This window comes from Nannobrachium achirus (genome assembly GCF_963921795.1).
Source record: "Nannobrachium achirus genome assembly, chromosome: 16".
Lineage (NCBI taxonomy): Eukaryota > Metazoa > Chordata > Actinopteri > Myctophiformes > Myctophidae > Nannobrachium > Nannobrachium achirus.
In genome coordinates this window covers 50803988-50824672 of record NC_137823.1, presented here as the reverse complement: position 1 = coordinate 50824672, position 20685 = coordinate 50803988, and the positions used below count along the sequence as shown (strand labels likewise).

General features: G+C 42.5%; 1 protein-coding gene across 1 annotated transcript; it reads right to left on the bottom strand.

Annotated features, from left to right (window-relative positions):
* Positions 1-772: 772 nt before the first annotated feature.
* Positions 773-3897, bottom strand: LOC308301128 (uncharacterized protein; the record flags this gene model as incomplete). Its single annotated transcript, XM_080745024.1, has 9 exons — positions 3507-3897; positions 3249-3320; positions 2151-2207; positions 1931-2002; positions 1730-1807; positions 1537-1616; positions 1299-1385; positions 1109-1186; positions 773-877 (listed from the first exon to the last, which is right to left on the bottom strand). Exons 6-9 carry the CDS (start codon positions 1573-1575, stop codon positions 773-775), a joined length of 309 nt encoding a protein of 102 aa, XP_080601150.1. The 5' UTR covers positions 1576-1616; positions 1730-1807; positions 1931-2002; positions 2151-2207; positions 3249-3320; positions 3507-3897.
* Between the last annotated feature and the right edge of the window lie 16788 nt (positions 3898-20685).

Here is a 20685-nt window from a genome sequence, read left to right as displayed (position 1 = left end):
TCCCATCCTTGAACGCACAGCAGGTATCACACTGGTCTTTCTTCGGGTGAAAAAGAGAGTAATTCAAACATTAAACATTCTGGTGAACACTTGCCTTGACAGCGCCTGGATGCCATGGTCTGCACTGGAACGGATATACTCTGCATGGAGGTGATTGATGGACTTGAACACAGGCTCCAGGTACATCTTAGTAGCCTGATCTCAGACTCAGCTCACTCTGAGAGTGGGCGGGGTCTCTGGTCTGGAAGCAGGCTAACATCTTAGAGGTCGAGGACCGGCAGTAGTGCGAGGGAACTTTTGGAAGGTCCAGAAGGAAGGTCTTCAAGAAGTCAGACTCCTCTTTCCTTACCCTCACCCGCTTCTGCTTATCTTCCTCAGTAGGGCTTTTCCCTCTTCTTCCTACCCACTTCAAAAAAGACCACTGCTTCAAGCCTAGGGTTGACAGGAACATGCGTTGGCACACTCCGAGTCTCCTGCCATCTACGACAAGGTGACAGAAAATGGATGCCAACCTCCTGGATTTCTCTGCTCCTGTCCTCCGTCGCTTTACACTGCTCACCTCTACCAATGATGCAACATAAATCTTCCTCTCACGCCAGTCTAATTTCTCCCAGAAGTACTTGAAGATCTCTTCTCGCTTCGACTCTTCCACTTCTCTGCAGTGCAGTTTACTGGACCTGTGGCCGGCTGCAGACTGACATGACACTCCCATTTTTCTTCCCTCCTTTAACACTGACTCTCTATTCTTCCTAGGCCAGATATGACTGGCCTATCATTCTAAGCCTCTTCTGGATGTTGTTCTTCCAGCCCTCTGGATTTCTCCTCTTCCTACAGAGACCAGCATCAACACCTGAGGAGTCTTCTTCCACCTCAAGTCCTATATTGTGTCACAAAAAGAGAGAAAATTTGTCATTCAGACCATTAGTGTGCGAGTCTCTCTGTGTGTATCTGTGCAGCCCCTTGCGTGCACATCTGTGTGGGTATGTACATGTGTACTGTATGGATGTGTAGTTGAAAGAAAAGAGTTAAATAGCAAACATGCACCATGCAAGATACTACATTACACACATGTGCATCAATGTGTCCATATTAATAATGACAACAACACCTTCATTTCCAGATTCCGATTCACCAGGAGAATCACCATGTTGGTCACGTTCAGGTGTCCAGTTTCGATCAAGCGGATCTGGGAAAGAAAGAGGAACAAACAGAATGCACACGTTGAGTTGACATAATTCAGTGTTGCTAGGACTTTGCATTCTTTGCTCTGGCTGACTTAAGCCTGGTTGTACACAAACCTTCTTCGTCCCCACTTGTGTCGTCATCCTCAACTCCTTCAGAATCTTCATCCTCCACATTTGAGTCCGGCTCAACTCTGTCTGCACCTAAAGAACAGAAAAGAAATATGAGATGTTCTCACATTAAGTGTGAGGCGCTTTCTGGTCATGTACAGTATGATTCTGAAGGAAAAAAATGAAAATGCAACATTCAGCAGTCACTATTTGTGTTTATTACAGTGATTATTAATAATAATACCTTCATATCCAGATTCAGCAGCACCAGAAGAATCACCATGTTGGTCACGTTTAGATGTTAGGGTTAGTGGTCGAGTGGATCTGGGAAAGAAAGAAACAAAACGAATGCAATGTTAACACACCTGCAATTCAGTGTCAGGCTTTGCTCTGGCCAATAGCCTCGGTTCCCTGGCACTTGTTAGTTTTACACCAACCTTCTTCTTCCCCACTTAAGTAGTCATCCTCAATTCCTTCTTCGCCTCCCTCATTTGAGTGAGGCGCAACAACTTCTGCTGCAGAAAAAGAGAAGAGACTGAATGTCAAATAGAAAACATGCAGCATTGACAATAATGCAAAGTGTCACATGTGTGCGTCATGTTTTTGTATGAAAGACTCTATACAGCTATTAATATTACCTTCATATCCAGATTCAGCAGCACCAGGATTATCCAACTCTAATTTAAGGTTCCATGATGAATCAAGCTCATCTGGTAAAAACATAAGAGGAACACAATGTACAGTGAATGCAAAGTAGAAATTACATTGCCAAGATGTTGCATCCTTTGCCCTTAATCTGTTTTACCACAAACCTTACTTCTCTCTCAGTGGGTGTGTGTGCGTGCGACAAAGACAAACCTTCAATCTCCTCAATTGATGAGTCCTCCACAACTGCTTCTCCTGCTGCTTCTCCTGCTGAAAGGGGAAAAAGGTCACACGAATTAATGAAATGGCTACTTTTTAAGATTGTGATACTACAGCAGATACTGATTAACAATTTGTGTTAAGGTAATAATACTATGTTTGAAACTAGTACAGCAACAATTCAAAATGGGTACTTAGTGCTAGAGCTTAGAAATTCAGCCCGAGCCCGACGGGACCCGACGGGTCGGCGCGGCGCGGGCTGGGCCGGGCTCAAATTTCCATGTATATGACGGGCTATGGGTCGGGTCGGGCTTTTATAATCCGGTAGGCAAGCGCAGCGCAGTATCATGATGTCTCTGTGACTGTGTAAACTGCGCGCTCATGACTCTATGGCTGCACCGCTGCGCTGTTTCGCAATTTGACAGTTGAGCGTGAGTGTGTGTGTGCGTGCGCTGTGTGTGTGCGTGTGCGTGTGGCTGGCTGCTCGCTGCTGTGGCGTGTGCAGTGCATGCATGCGCTGCCAGCGCTGGTCGAGCAGAGCAGAGCGAAGGACATCGTTGAAACAGTCCACAGACACTTTTTGTATCCTAATAATCATAATAGACGTTGTGTGAACGTTGTAGCTATAATAGCCTGTACGCCTGCTGTCTGATTTAGCGGCGGCCGTCAGCTGTGTTTTCCAGCAAGGCTTTTTGATTGATTGAAGAATTAGGCTCCGATGTTTATTTGTTCCATAATTAGCACGGTACTTGCTACAATGTCTTATATAGGTCTATATAAAGACAGTTGGAAAAGGACTCTGTTCTTAACAAATCACCATATGAGAAAAAAGGCTGCTGCAGCAATTAAGCTTGTTTATAATGTCGGGCTGCGGGCTGTGTCGGTCTCCAATTGTCAATTATGTATCGGGCTTTGGGCCGGGCTCGGGCTGCCGTTCTGTGGGGTGGGTTGGGCCGGGCTCATTTTTTTAGGCCCGATCTAAGCTCTACTTAGTGCATGTTTAGGGATTTGTAACTAGGACAGCAGGTACAATACAAAACCACACACATGTGTTTCTATGCACTATAATTCATAACACACCACACCACATACCTTCACTCCCAGATTGAATCAAAACAGCTGACCCAGCACTGGCAGCATCAACTTGGTCACAATCAAGTGCATCTTGGAAAGATACAGATTATCATTAGAACACTGAATACAGCAGCTAATTATTGTAATTCATGATTAAAACACTTTGATTTCCAAATTAATCACACAAGTTGCACCACAGCCAGAATCACTACACACATCATTAAACTGAGCTGACTTATTCCTATTTTTCTTTCTATTTTTTTTTATCGCACAAACCTTCTTCGCTGCTTTCACTGCTCTCTAGTACAGTCTCTGCCTCGTCATGTCTGCCCCTGACATACTTGACGCTAACCAAAGCACACAGCTCCTCCATAGAATACATCATCCTGAGATGTTATACTGAAAATAAAAGGAGAATACAGGGTTAAAATCAAGGGTAACACAATGGTGTAAAGTAATTAAGTACATTTTCTTAAGTACTGTACTTGAGTACAATATTGAGGTATTTGTACTTGACTAGAGTATTATCAATTTCCAATACTTTTAATCCACTATATCTCAGATCCAAATATTTTACTTTTACTCCACTACAAGCTGAATTATTTCCAATTTCCAATACTTGTACTCCTCTATATCACAGATCAAAATTATTGTACTTTAATACACAACAAGCTGAGTGCCTTTGGAGTACTTTTACTCCAATGCAAGCTCACAGTGTGACACATTGTGAGCATGTAGATCTGCCATTTTCAAAATATTTGAAATGGGACATTCTGCATAGAGTACTTTTACTTTTGGCACTTTAAGTACATTTTGATGCCAACACTTTAGCCATTTTATCAAGTACATTTTGAATTCCAGACTTTTACTTGTAACAGAGTATTTCTACATTACATTATTGATATTTGTACTTAAAGTAAAAACATTTGAGTACTTTTACCACACGTAATGGTACGTTTTTGTCCAGATGGAACCAAATGGACCCTTTATGGACCCGTTAAGGGTCCATTTGGTTCCATTGACACTCCATAGAAGTTGTTGTGCTGGCAGCTTAATGTAATGGTACGTTTGTGTCCAGATGGAACCAAATGGACCCTTTATGGACCCGTAAAGGGTCCATTTGGTTCCATGGACACACCATAGAAGTTGTTGTGCTGGCAGCTTAATGTAAGGTATAAGGTAAAGGTAAATGGAAAACCACATGGCAAATTATTTGATCGATAACGCCAGTTGCGGTGGGTTGACGGAGGCGAACCATGTTTGAAGCAAAATCAGTGTACGACGCTGCTTGTTCAGAGAACAAACAGACAACACAAACATCAGAGAACAATACTTTCCTTGAATAATAACAATTCACACGACGCCAAGCACAATCGTGAACATGATCGTTGGTATAACCTAAGCATACAGTTCTCAACAAGACATTTGGTGATACTTTACCTTGTAATAATGTCGAATTCCGTGTCGTTTAGTGAAGAAAAAGTTTGTTGCTCTGAATCATTCCCCTCCTCCAGTCCTTCTTCTCCCGCGGTTAGATACGCGTAGTGTGATGGACAGGTTGAACATCCAATGGTGATGTCGTTTCGGAGCGTATCTCCGTTGGCTGTTGGATACGCGGTGTGATGGACAGGTCCCACATCCAATGGTGATTACTGTTTCAGCGTATCTCCCCGCCCATTACATACGCGGTTTGAGGGACATGTCAAACATCCAATGGTGATGCGTGTTAAATAGCTTGGTCAATAAAACAACTTTCCATTGGCCATTTACACACCAGCTGATACTAGCCGAGAGAGGAGAGTGAATGTAATCCAACTATGATGAAAAGTAAAAATCCATAATAATGGACTTACGTGGTTTTCATTGGACAGCGACGATATTCTGTACTACTAACCATGTTCATCTTTTTCGATTAAAACACATGAATCATGACATGTTTACGTCTTGTGAATTATATCAGCTTTATTCAAATGCATTCAGACAATACAGGCAATATCATTTCACAGGCAATTAGCCTTTTATTTAGGAAAACAATAGAATGTAGTCTTGTATCAGCTTTATTCAAATGTATTCAGACAATACAAGCAATATCATTTCACATGCAATTGGCCTTTTATTTAGGAAAACAATAGAATGTAGAGTATTGTATTTTGGGCGGATTTTGTTTGCATATTGTAAATTAAATTGAATAAGGTTCTGAATAATGTAGGTGTAGCTATAGAATAGGCAAAGACAAATGTGTGTTGTGAATAGAATCAATAGTTTCCTTCCCAATAAAGTACAGGGGTGTGAGTTTTCCTGAACCAAACAGTCGTCAACCTCCCTCACCACGAAGGACCACAGAAAGTTTGTTGTTCCTTCTTGGAGCTCTTTCAAGAGGTTGAATTCTCAAATCTGATTGCTGCTACATCCTGCCATCGGAACCCTGATCGGCTGATGTGGTTCATGTCATCACAGTTCCTGAAAGAAAAATAAATGTACCCAAGACAAGACTATGTATATTATTAAATGTATTTTTATGTATGGTAAGAACAGATATTTACTGTTACTATAGCTATCATTTTACAATGTTAATGAAACTGGACTTAGTCAAAAGTAGTTTATAACATGTACTGTGTAGACTATTTTTACTTTAATTAAAGAATACATTTAACCAAATGAACCTGTAAAGGTCTACACTCAGATTGAAATTAACATTGAGGATTTTTACTCTATTTGTACAGATTGTTTGGTCCCCATATACTCGTTTGATAATCACCAAATTAATAAGAGGTAATAAGAATTGACTTGTATTATCCCACATTCCCACTGACCCCCATTTAGGCCAGTGACCCCATAAGAGAACATTTTTACGGCTCTAGCAGTGATTCGCAACCATTTTAATTTCAAGGACCCCCAGTTTGACATCCATTAGGCTACTGACCCCCCATTTAATAGCATTTGTATCTCTGAGACCCCAACTTATATTGTAAAATCATACGTTAGCATAACTCAGAGTGTACACATGGAACCAAATGATTTGTACAGTTACATACCCCTAAGGGTCCATTTGGTTCCTAACTATAATTTAGCTGGGGACCCCCTGGAACTCCCTGGGGGTCCCCGGACCCCACTTAGAGAACAACAGTCTGATGATGTAGTAGCCTATTATAGACGGAGCTAAGATGCTAATGAGGCTAGCGTTAATATTAAACTTTCTTTACATCAAATAAAGACCCCGGACTAAACCCTAAAAGACACTACTGCTAAGCACATTTAACAAACGTTTTATTAGATAGATTGCTGTATTTTATGATAATAATAGCGACGTTATCTTACCTTTCTCTGTCGGCTCTGCTGTGAAGACTGTAGCATAGTTACATACGTTTCCCATAAACAACAGAAAGCAGAGATTACTCACTTTTACCAGACATGGCAACCGCTGCCAACAATGGAGAATTATGATTGGCTAGTGGAAAGGCCGCACCCCCATTGGCTCTCTGCCGATCACGTGATTATTGGCCGTATTCATTCCATGCATGCATTCGTGTGCGTCATACAGATTCGTGTGCGTGAGATGATGAAAGCATTCGTGATGAAGTAAACCAACAAAACAACTCGTAAATCAGTAAGAAAATATTCGTATTCGTTTGTCTTGTTTTTTTGTTTTGGCATTATAATCACTGCAGCTTCCCCAAAAACATTCATACTTTTTTTTTTTTTACGGATATTTTTTTCCAATTAATTTGTTTACGTATAGTTTTTTTGGTAAAAATGTTTACGAGTAAAAAAAAGGCAAAGTACGAATACGAATTTGAATTGGCCTAAATATAACCCCATACATGTCACCTTTGCAAGATGTTGTTTCCAAACCTCTGTAGAGAGAGGGCGAGATCATTTAGCGACCTACAACTGGGTTGCAACCTGGTCGGTAGTTTTCACCGACTGGGTCGCTAAATCTACCGACTGGGTCGCTAAATATACCGACTGGGTTGCTAAATCTACCGACTGGGTCGCTAAATTTACCGACTGGGTCGCTAAATCTACGACTGGGTCGCTAAATCTACCGACTGGGTCGACCAGTCGGTAGATTTAGCAACCCAGTCGGTGGATTTAGCGACCCAGTCGGTAGATTTAGCAACCCAGTCGGTGGATTTAGCGACCCAGTCGGTAGATTTAGCGACCCAGTCGGTAGATTTAGCAACCCAGTCGGTACTACCCTCCTAATATGTGAGCAGGCCGTGTTCTTTCGATAACTTTTTTCATTTATTTTTAATAATTGATTTTTGTATTAAATATTTTTCATTTTCCCAGAAGAATTCTTTTTTTTTCTTCTAACCTGTAGGCCTGGTTTCCACTCTCCCCCTGCCGCGCCAGGGGACATTGGGGAGCACCCGGCTGGCTAGGGGGAGGTAGTATAGAAACCAGGACTACTGCATGTTTTTGTGTGGGGGCCTATGCCCAAGGAGACACAGGGAGAACATGCAAACTCACCACAGAAAGGCCCTATCGCCAACCCCACCTAGGGTGTGGGTGCTGATGACGCGGGTGGAGGAACACGCCCCCAGCGCCCACAGCTTCCCCTGGCGGGAATCGAACCCAGGACCTTCTGGCTGTGAGGCGAAGTGCTAACCACTGCACCACCGTGCCCCTTCCCAGAAGAATTTTTAATTAAAAAAATCAAACATTTTTTTATTCTATGTGTTCTAGAGCTATGAAATCTGTGTTCTAGATCTATACTTTCTATGTGCTTTAGTTCTATATTTTTATGAATTCTGAATTGAAAATATTCTTTTTGTTCAGTCTAGAGGTCTGCTCAGACTATATGAGGCCTCCAGAGAGGCGAGAAGAGGCCAGAAGATGAATATTTTAGTTTTTCAAAGTCTCTTCATTTGTATTTTAAACTTGTATTAGCTGCCTGTCATTTATAACCTGTGAAATTATCCACAGTCTGTCTAAAAGTGTGGTTATTTTATCGCTTATCAGTGATATTCATCTAATACAATTTTGAAATTCTAATTCAATGGCCTAAAGGGTGAACCAATCGGGTGCCTCCGTGTCTATGACATAGTTTTTTTATGACGTATTTTCTCCTGCCTAAACACGTTCTAAATCAGGGTGAACCAATCGGGGGCCTCTGTGACTATGACATCATGGACAAAGCAACAGAATTGAAGTGTTTCATTGGTCTAGCTAACTCATGTCATCATCATTAGTGACATCATATATATATATATATATATATATATATATATATATATATATATATATATATATATATATATATATACATTTTACATTAATTACATCATTAATTTAGTTTATTTGTATTTTAAACTTGTATTAGTTGCCTATCATTCATAACCTGTGAAATTATCCACAGTCTGTCTAAAAGTGTGGTTGTTTTCTCTGCTTATGGGTGATATTCATTTAATACAATTCTGAAATTCAAATTCATTAGTCTGTTCAGTTTGGTCAATTCATAAAGGGTGAACCAATCAGGTACCTCTGTGCCTATGACATCATTTTTTTATGACGTATTTTCTGCGGCCTAAACACGTTCTAAATCAGGGTGAACCAATCGGGTGCCTCTGTGCCTATGACATCATGGACAAATCAACAGAATCGAAGTGTTTAATTGGTCTAGCTAACTCATGTCATCATCATTAGTGATAGCCTGATAAATCAGTCCGCACATTACCACCCCCTGTTGGTGGGTGGTGTGTAGTGTAGACTGACCCTGGAGATTTAATATTTTATTTCTTCTCCGCCCGAGGAGCGGGCGAATTGAATGGGCCAATCAGGGTTGTATGCTTGGGGCACGTGGTTTGGCGTCTGGTGGATTCCCAAGGCTGGTCCGGTCCCAGCGTGAAAACTGTCAGACTCGACTCCTTTTAATAAACTATACAATAGTGCCGTTTCATTACGTTTTAATACCATTTTGCACTAACGTAAACATGCAATCATATAATATGTTATAAGAAATAACGTATTTTTGCAATGTCGCGCCACGTCGCCGTCAGGGGCTCTAAGCGTGTGTGTGTGACGTCAATAGGCTTTAGCCCGCCCCCGCTGAAGTGGAATCTCTGCCTGAAGGATCAGACTCTCTTCCCAAAACGAAGTGTGTGATAGAGTCTGACGCTTGCAGTCAGGCTACATTAGTGACATCATCATTTTGGTAAAAAAGCGGTTCATAGGAGCGGTTTGCACCGCTCAAAAAGGAAAAACACGTAAAAAGATGAAAGAGATGCCCGACAGCGACGATGAGGCTTTCTTATTGCTCACCCCTACACACTTGAAGTGTAAAAACTGACCCGTAAGAGTGAAGTCAACACTCAGGATTTTGCTGTGTAATGCATTTCTTAACGCTTTGCTCACCTTGTAATTTTTCCACCCAGAAGGCATTTTGTGAGCAACTTGCAGTGGATTTATGATAATGTTAACTTTGTAAATTGAAAATATAACTGTGTATCGGTGTATGAAATCACGGCATACAGTATCACCTTAAGAATATATATCATAGGTTACAGGACTGATGTCTCAGCAGGATTTAAAAAAATGTGGCCATGCATTCCTCTAAAGTAGACTTGACTACCGTAAGCAGTGGTGGAAAAAGTACTCACATATTTTACTTAAAGGGATATTCTACTTTCAAAAAAACTTTTGGTCATTTTATCGTCTAATCAGGCTTTTATGAACACCCTGAACAGATTTTAAGTTGCTTCATTCAGTATTTAGATATTTGATGTAAATGTTATCAGGCCCTCCAGGCCCAGTTCCTCTCCACATACACACCCATTGTAACTTCAAACTCCATTTTAACCATGATAGATTCATTAAAAACATCCATTCTTTTTTCTGATGACTCATACTACCCTCCTAATACGTGAGCAGGCCGTGTTCTTTCGATAACTTTTTTCATTTATTTTTAATAATTAATTTTTGTATTAAATATTTTTCATTTTCCCAGAAGAATTCTTTTTTTTTCTTCTAACCTGTAGTCCTGGTTTCCACTCTCCCCCTGCCGCGCCAGGGGACATTGGGGAGCACCCGGCTGGCTAGGGGGAGGTAGTATAGAAACCAGGACTACTGCATGTTTTTGTGTGGGGGCCTATGCCCAAGGAGACACAGGGAGAACATGCAAACTCACCACAGAAAGGCCCTATCGCCAACCCCACCTAGGGTGTGGGTGCTGATGACGCGGGTGGAGGAACACGCCCCCAGCGCCCACAGCTTCCCCTGGCGGGAATCGAACCCAGGACCTTCTGGCTGTGAGGCGAAGTGCTAACCACTGCACCACCGTGCCCCTTCCCAGAAGAATTTTTAATTAAAAAAATCTAAATTTTTTTTATTCTATGTGTTCTAGAGCTATGAAATCTGTGTTCTAGATCTATACTTTCTATGTGCTTTAGTTCTATATTTTTATGAATTCTGAATTCTGAATGATTTTGTCTGGAGGGCCAAATTTTCATGTGAAGCTTGACCAATCCTCAATTCTGCATGCACGGGACATGTACGGGACAGACAAAGCCACACCTTGGAAGCGGCTTTCACCGCTTCAAAAATTCTGGTTATCACTGGATATCTATTATATGACACTGACTTCACTGATGACATTTACTAGGGGTTGGGATGAGTCGGGCTGGCACCCAGGCTAAATGTGACAAAGCCATATATATGTAGGAGCACCGCTCAAAAGGTAGGAGAAAACTCGGAGCGAGCAGCTGCCTGCCACTCCAAGCCGCTCAACAATGTGGTGCCCCCAACCGGAGAGTGTTTGGTTTTTTCATGTGGTGTGGAGACGCTGTTGGTGCCTCTTCAGAGTCCTTAACTCACTGAAACCCTTGTCACATTGTTTACACTTGAAGGGTTTCTCTCCACTGTGGACACGCTGGTGTCTCTTTAGATTCCCTAACACATTGAAACCCTTGTCACACTGCTTACACTTGAAGGGTTTTTCCCCACTGTGGACGCGCTGGTGTATCTTTAGAGACGCTAACTCACTGAAACCCTTGTCACACTGTTTACACACAAAGGGCTTTTCTCCAGTGTGGATACGCTGGTGTGTCTTAAGACTACCTAATTGACTGAAACCCTTGTCACACTGTTTACACACAAAAGGCTTTTCTCCACTGTGGATGCGCTGGTGTGTCTTCAAAGCAACTAACACACTGAAACCCTTGTCACACTGTTTACACACAAATGGTTTTTCTCCAGTGTGGACACGTTGGTGTGTCTTAAGGCTACCTAACACACTGAAACCCTTGTCACACTGTTTACACTTGAAGGGTTTTTCTCCACTGTGGATGCGCTGGTGTGTCTTCAGAGACCCTGACTCACTGAAACCCTTGTCACACTGTTTGCACACAAAGGGCTTTTCTCCACTGTGGATACGCTGGTGAGTCTTCAGGTGACCTAGCTCACTGAAACCCTTGTCACACTGTTTGCACACAAAGGGTTTTTCCCCACTGTGGATGCGCTGGTGTGTCTTCAGAGACCCTGAATCACTGAAACCCTTGTCACAGTCTTTACACACAAAGGGCTTTTCTCCAGTGTGGACACGCTGATGTCGCTTCAAGTGACTTAACAGACTGAAACAGTTGTCACACTGTTGACACACAAATGGTTTTACTCCAGTGTGAATATGCTGGTGCGTCCTCAGATTACCTAACTTACTGAAACACTTGTCACATTGTTTACACTGGAAGGGTTTTTCTCCAGTGTGGACACGCTGGTGTGCCTTCAAAGCATGTAACACACTGAAACCCTTGTCACACTGTTTACACACATAGGGTTTTTCTCCAGTGTGGACACGCTGGTGTGCCTTCAAAGTATCTAACACACTGAAACCCTTGTCACACTGTTTACACACAAAGGGTTTTTCTCCACTGTGGATACGTTGGTGTCTCTTCAGGTCAACTAGCTGACTGAAACCCTTGTCACACTGTTTGCACATGAATGGTTTGTCTCCTGTGTGGACGCGCTGGTGTTGCCTCAGGGCCCCTGACTGACTGAAACACTTGTCACATTGTTTTTTACACTCGAAGGGCTTTTCTCCACTGTGGACTCGCTGGTGTGTCTTAAGGCCACTTAACTGACTGAAACCCTTGTCACACTGTTTACAGACAAAGGGCCTTTCTCCAGTGTGGACGCGTTTGTGTGTCTTCAACTTAGATGCATGACTGAAACCCTTGTCACATTGTTGACAGCGAAAGGTCTTTTCTTTGGCGTGGACATGCTGGTGTTTCTTCAGAGTCGATACCTCAGTGAAGCTTTTACATCTGAGGTTTTCTCTCCCGTCAAACATTTCGTTACTTCTCCTGGCTGAGTTGAAGTCCTCGCGAGATCTGGATTGGTCCGTGTCTCCTTGTTTCTGGCTGGTTACACGGCTGGTGATTTCGTAGGAAGATGAGGGGAGCTGTCCGTTGCTCATTATTTGACAGCAGAGGTTGTTGTGGCTCCTCTTCATGTGTTCATGGAGGAGGACCCGAGACGTGAAGGCAGGACACCTGTGTCGTTCGTGGAAGATTAGTTCCTGGACACCGCTTCTTCTACTTTTGACTGTGATTTGGAAGACGTTTCAATATCCCTTGCAGGCTGGAAAGATTTGGTTTTGATATATTTACTCTGTCACTCTCTTTCTCCCCCTAGTTGTCTATGTCTATATATCTCTGACTCTATACACTCCACCTGTTGAGACCTTCCCTTGATCGTTTGGTCGTACTCAGACTAAATGTGATGTTTAAAAAACGCGTCACACCTTATTCAGGTTGACCAGAGCTGTGGTCTGACGTCACACAACACAAACCTTTGATATCACACCAATTTGCACATCTGACAGTTGCAATTAGCAGTTAGCAGCACCACTCAAAAAGAAACAAGAGGCAAAGATGAATTGGCTACATGCAGAGGAGCCATTTTGGAGAGAAGTTGGGCCTCTTCTAGGTTGGGTCTCTCTTCTCATATACTGTAGGTGTTACCATTACAATAACTAGAGGGACAGGCCCCCAGGGGCCTTCACAAGTAGATGCCAATGCTTTCATTCTTTGGGCCCTGACTTTTATTGATGGTAACGAGAAAGCTAAGCTGACAGGAAATTGGGAAGTTCTTCTGGTGCTGTTCTGGAGAGTGCGGTTGTGATCTGTTTGTAGGTTTCTAAATAACATGATAGGGGCTGCTACTTTCAGTTTCAGGTTATGGTCAAAGATTCCACTAAACATGGAGAAGCAGCGTTCGGTTTTTATGTACTGTCACTGTGCCACATCTGGAACAAACTCTCCGAAAACTGCAGGAAGTGACCCATCACTGCTACCTTGAAACTTGCTTGAGATAAGTAATCCAGGGAGAGGAGGAGGAGAAGATGGGTGTTTACAAATGACAGTCAAAGTCACAACCAGTATATTTAATGAGCTGCCCAGTATATTTAATGAGCTGTTTGATGTGCAAGTGGCTTCCCTGTAGATGGCTTCCCTCACAAGATGGCGGTGCCATTATTACAACAACATAATCTGAAACCTACCTTTTTAACAAAGTGTTTCCTTAATTTAAATTTTCCCAATGAAGCCGTCACGACGCAGAGAAACGCGACCCTCGCGGTGGAGCCCTGGCCCTAAGAAGCAAACACACACAAACCCACAGAAAAAATATGATAGTCAGTGAATCACCCACCTTTGTTGTTTTCCGTTGTTTTCCATCAAACCCACAGTTTGCACAAGTCATTCTTCCACACTTACACAGTCAAATCAATCAATATTTTTTGAGAACCGCCAATCCGACCGACTTCACACCGGGCACCGCACTCCCTCTGCAACGCTCATGCCGAGTTTAAAATCGATCAGTTGGGCCGTTCTCAAGATGCGTGAAGGAAAGATACTCTCACACGCAGAGATTTCATGCATTTATAGAAGGGTTAGTACAGCGTGGCTCTGTAAGAAATAGTTTTGCCTAGAACACAATGCAACACAAATTGAATCTTGCAAGTGCAATGAATTCATAATCTCACATCCACTGTCCAGCTATCTGTCCATATGAGCAAGACTCACATCATCTTCAATATGATGTCAGATATCATCTTGGGACCCCTCATGGGACCTGTTATTGGACCATGTCTGTGAGGCGTTATTCTTGTCTGTCTGTGTCCAGAGTCCAGACTCCGGAGCTAATCTCGCAAACTTTTGGACCGATTGTACAAACTTTGTATGGACGCTGCCTGTTGTCCAACATATTTCACTTATGCGTTATGTGTGTAACATGTTTGAAATATTAAAAAAAAAATTGTATTCATCCCTGTTGGGAAATTTGTTCTCTGCATTTGACCCATCACTGCCACCAGCACTTGGGAGGCCAGTTAGAGGTTCATTGTCTTGTTCAAGGACACTTGGACGTTAACCTAGGAGGAGCTTGGGATTGAACCTTCCGGTTCCCAGATGACTGCTGTACCTCCGGAGCCACTTCTGTGCATAGCACTCAAATGAATAAAACGATGCTCCAGTATTTGTCATGGATTTGCCCTCTTGTCAGCATCCAGCAGCACAAGTATCTGTTTCGACAACCTGACAAATTGCCTGACATCCTCCTTTCACAAAAAGAGGACTGTGAAGTTACTCATGCCATGGGTACCGCAGAATAAAATGGAATTTTCGCATTGGTATTTGGATTAAAAAACAAACAAAATAAAAGCTCTGTTGCAAACAATGACTTAGATTTTAAAATGTTTTGTTCAACTAAGGCCCTGACACACTGAATGTGCCATTTACATGAGTCAGGCAATTCTGCCCGTTCACATCGTCTATTTAATTTAAGAACTGGGTTTCTAGAACAGTCAAACAAGTGAAAACAAACACACATACACTGCAATAAAAGTTTGAAATAAAAATAGATCACCTTTCTGTGTTGCTCCAACTAATCTTGGATGGTCTGTGCTGCACATTAGCACTTCAAAATAGAACCGAGATTTGAAAGGAACGCTAACAGGTTTTGATAACACTTGATGCCTCCAGTGTGGCTACAGCCATTGTAACAATGGCTGCATCATATGATGTGAGCGTCTGATGCTTTCAACGTGTCAGGAATCAGGATCTTATTATAACTCTGTCCTACAACAGACTGGGCGTAAATTAAGTATCAGAAAAGTTGCAAAGAAAAAGCACAATCATAATTTATTGTTGACTTTTTTTATTTATTTTCCAAACCATTAAGGAACCGGGGCGGGGGGTGTCGGTGGGGGGGGAGTAAGTCTGTGACCATTGTGTCAAAACTGGCTGAGGACTTAAAGCCAGTGGTTGAGATGGATGCTGGGGTTTAGGGGAGAGCAGGCACGTGCACACATAGACATCAAAGGGGGCTTGAGCCCCTGACCTTTTATCTATCTGTAAAAGTACCCTCTCCAGACCATGAGTGCAGTTTTTAACTATGGTGAAAGAAATGCAAATGCCCTCTTTAGATGCCATACCTGAAGGCAGCATTCGAGAGAATTGCCTTGTCCAAACTCTCCTGAACTTGAACGCAGCATTTCATGTTGAAATAATTGCCCTCTCTGTGTAGAAATCCATGCAGTTACGCCACATCTCCAGTATTGACTTGATTATGCTTAGTTTGGTGTCGTACCACCTCCCGAAAATAGCCGACCTCCAAGCTCCAAGCAGCCCCTGCCTCTCTAACATTCTCTGCACGTCCCTGGGAGAGAGAACAAGGGAGTAGGGCAGGGGAAGGGGTGAGGGGTATATGTTTGGACTCAGCAGTCTCCAGTTCTTTCATCCGTGAACTCCAAGATGGGGGAAGAGGGGGAAAGGGTGACTGGAGAGGAGGTGACCAGGATGGGATTTGTTGGGGTGAAAAAGGTGAATCCTCTCAAGCGGGCGTTGGCGAGTGCAGGTTGAGACTCCTCTTCCTCTTGGCTCTGTTAACTCTCCTACTGCCAGATTATTTATTTATTTATTGGGTCTGGTGCCATCAAAAAGCGGCTTACCTTTGCGACGTTATAGCAGATAGACAGACATTTATTTATTTATTTTTATTTTATTTTTTTTATTGTGCAATAGTGCACTTTGGTCTGCCAGGCAGCAGAGGGCGGCGTCATGCGAGAATGAATGTGAATTTGCCTGTTATGTGTTGAAGAAGAAGAAGACCAGTCACTGGCCACAGAGCCTTACAGCCAGAGGAAATCAACAAGGAAGTGAATTGTTCTCCGTTGATCTAACGCATAATGGATTTTTTACACCATCACCGCGGAAAATGTGTTTACAGTAAACGGCCGCGCGACCCCTCATCAGCTTACAGTCATCAGACGAACGAACCGAACGAGCGCCGTATTGGCATCGAGGTTCTGTAAAAAATGGGGCGAACGTTAACGTTCAAAGCGTGGGGAGAGTTAACTGTCATTTTGTAAAGCTCTCTTCGTGTGGAGGCTGAGGTGGTTCTCTTTCAAGGTTTCTGCCACGTTATGTAACTTGTGTCATGACGTCCTCTTGTTTTGATTCCCCTTGTCTCTTGTCCTTGACAGAGGGAATAGATGGGTGACGCAGGAAGTGAGAACAGGTTAGAGATTATTTTCCATCTATGTTCTACTCCTGACTTGTTATGGTGAAATCCATGTCGCCCATAAAAAAATGTTCCAGTAATCTGCTGAATCTCTCAACTCTTTTGACTGGCAATACAGGGCCTGTGATGGACACCTCAGCATTCAAAGAGCTGACTGTGTTCAACAGATCAATAAAGTCTTGTTTCTGTACTTGTTTCACGGCATCATTGGTCATGTGCACTCTGTGTGATGGTTTTCACAAGGGGTGTTCACAGCGATTCATTTCATAGATATTTAATGGACAGTTTTGAAAATGTTTATAAGAATAGTCAAACATGTATTCATTTTAATTAATTCGAAACATTTTCAAAACTGTGCGCTTTGTTACTGTACTGTGTATTTTGATCTAAGTTTAAATTGACAGCACAATCGTCAGTGTATTGGATTCATGTCAATTTGTGTTTTCAGATATTTAACCACTTGAGCCGTCATTACCTAATAAACTTGACCTTTTATTCTGCACTTAGTCCGCTCTTTTTCCCCTCTACACCAAACCTGATTGCCGAAAATAGCCGATCTACAAGCTCACCGCGCAAGGCGTTGTGAGCTTGTAGATGTACTATTTTTGTTGCCTGGCTCCAGCCCATAGACCCGCCCACTCTCTGAGCGGACTGGTTCTCTTGGTCTGGTGTTGTCATATGACGCTAAAGTTTCTCTGGTTTAGGCAGAACCAAGCCAATGAGAGTCGGAGCCTCGGAGGAGGGGGTGGGTCTAACTTTTGAAAATCAACAGAAACAGTGGAAGGAGGGGAGCTCAGCCAAAGCTCTTAATTGCTCCCTTTGAACTTCAAAGGGGGTTGTGCTTACCTCGTTAGCATCAAAGACAACAACCTGTTTGATGCCTGTCATAGAGGGGTGGGGGAGGGGGGAATGTATTTGTGTACACACAAGTCAAACACAACCCCTCCCACCAGATCTCTTGCGATTGGGAATTTCAAATCCCCTCCCCTTTGAAATCTCTTGTCAATGGGACAATGTCAGACTCAAGCTCAGCACAGAGTCTGAAATCAAGCTACTATTTGGCTACAGTTCTCAGAATATGGACACTAGGGTTCAAGTTGTTAATGTAAAAAGGATTGGAAGATTTGGAGGATCCCCTGTAGTAACTCTGAGGAACCCCTAAGGGTCCCGGACCCCCTGTTGAAGACCCCTGGCTTATACCATTGGAATCACAGGTGCTCCCAATAATTAATTACAGCCAGTGTGCAAAAGTAGGTCAAATCAATGATGTCAGAGTATTATGGTGTTCCTACTGCGCAAGCTTACATCTTTTACAGCACAGTCACACACAATCAGAATTTGAGGCCCAGTTGTTGGCTCTCCCTGTAACCTTTTACACACAACCTCTGGGACTTCTTGTGGGGCTTTTAAACTCGTCTTGTTTAGAACTGAATAAGCCTACACTACTACAACTATTACTAACCCTGACAGAGAAGACTATTTTGTCCAAAGACAAATCGTGTTACAGATGTGCCATTTCAAAACGTCATGTGTCCTGCCATTGCCAAGACAGTAGATTTTCTGGGGATTTGCAGAGCTTGTAGAACAGCTATATTTGCAATGTTTATGACCTTCTTTGACTTCGAAGTTTAAATCTACATAATAGGTGGATTCTGCTTTTCAATGGGAATGGAGTGGTTTCTTTCCATTTGCGAGTTTCTGCAAAAATACCCTCCATTCTCCATAAAAATTTGAAAGGCAAAACAGTGAAAGAAACCTGTGGGAATAATTGCCTGCTTAGGCAAAAAAGAGCAGCAAACACTGAAGAGTTGAAACGGCACATATGTAAGTTAATTTTATACATGTTTATTTTACATTGGTGTAGAAATGCTTTGTCGCTGACAAAGCATATATATCATAGTGAATTCACTTGGTCCTGGCCCTGCAAGCCCTGTTTGGCCTTGTAATGTGAAATTTAAGGATGCTGGCTGCTTTCTCAGTGCTATGACAGCTCAATTGTCCCTGCACTTGATGTCTGGGGCCATGTTGTGTGTTTTCACAACAGACACCACCCTAGAGCAGAGAAAAACCAGACCCCTGTCCAGACCCCATAATTTATAAGTCAACCAGCAGGAAATGAGACAGCCCGAGGATATTCACAACACCAATCAATCACCGTGACACTGATTTGGACCAGTGGAAGTACAACGTGTCCATACCTATCAAAAGCAATATCATTTAACATCCCAGTTCCTCTTAGCTTATGGTTAATGTAATTAAGTGTCCTCAGACAAATACGAGATGGATGGTTATAACACACGCCAAAATTAAATCAAGCAAACATAATTAGCCACTTTGTATGCTTCCTGGAGTCTCCATGAAGACAACAAGCCAGATGAATACAGTACATAATGGAAGTGGCTTCTTAATTCCATCCTCAGTCAACTTTGTCATCACCTCCCATCGCATGCATCAAACAAATAAAAGCCTTAAATGAAATGATACGAATGCGTACAGAATACTACAAAGTAATGTAAGTGGTCATAACTTCAGTAACATTGAGCCTTCAAAAGCTCTTAAAAAATAATGTATGTTAGTATTCACTACACTACACAACAGTGGAATGAGATCTGTACTCTGTGGACTTGGATGAAAAGAAACCAACCAAAGCACATGAAACTGTGGTTTTATACTGTATACCTCCTGCTATTTTTATATGCAAAAACAAATTTCACCCTCTTTTACACCCGTTATCGTGTGATGTGACAATAACATTTATTCTGATTCTGAAATTAATCTGTACACTTAACCACCTTATCCATGGCATCCCTATTTGTCACATGCCATTGTACTCTAGGTACAATGTTTCAAAGATAATACTTTTTTCTATTCTATTACAATTCTATTCTATTACAAAACCGGGAATATAGATGCAGATGCACATGTACATCCACACACACACACACACACACACACACACACACACACACACACACACACACACACACACACACTTACACACACGCACACTTTCCTCTCACACACACATACAGTACAGGGTATTGCTTAACACAATGAACTGCTCACATCCACCGCTCACTTCAAACTTGGTTTGATTTTAAATGAGGCTTTAGTGGTAAATAAATGCAAGCTTGTTTGCTTTTGACCACCCGATTGCAATATTGAAAACTTAGGACTTGGATGACGTTGCTCATCTTTAAAGATGGGGTGCCATGACCCCCCCCCCCCCCCCCCTCTCTAAAACATGATTATCAGCTGTTATGATTATACTAGGAGGAGTATTTGTTCCAAAATTAGGGTTTTATATGGCCACACCCACCAGTTCATTAAGTATGCCTGGTTGTCATGGTGGGTGGTGACCCAGCTGAAGTTAGCTACACCCACAGTGTTGGGTGAATGGTAAAAGGGGATTGATTCTATGATGTAATTGTATCTGTGGTTTTGGACCGGCACTTTTGAACCACAAGGTGGCAGCCTCCAGGAAAAAAAAATATATATACAAAGGGAATACTTAATTGCTCATAACAACCACACTAGGAAGGAGTACTGTCAACCTCCTAGACACATGAAAAACAGAAAAAGTACAAAACTATGGCACCGCCTCTTTAAAATCAGCTGGGAAGAGTCACTGTTGACTCATCGCTTACAGTTTCCTGTGGCTCTATTAGTTCATTTATGTAATCAAAGGGATGTGCTGTCCCGGCAGGAGACGTCCGCCACTGCTGGAGAGCAACCAACAAGACGCTTCCATCCCGTCTCCAAGATTCAGAAGTGTAAAGTGAGTGGAGTGACACACTTTTACACCACTGACAGAATACTAATTTCAAATGGTCAGAAGATCGTGCATTTCGTCTCAACTGAATGATCCTAAGTGGGTGCATGACACACAGCCAAAACAGCTTGCCTTAAATGCCTTCAGACCCCCACAGTTCCACTC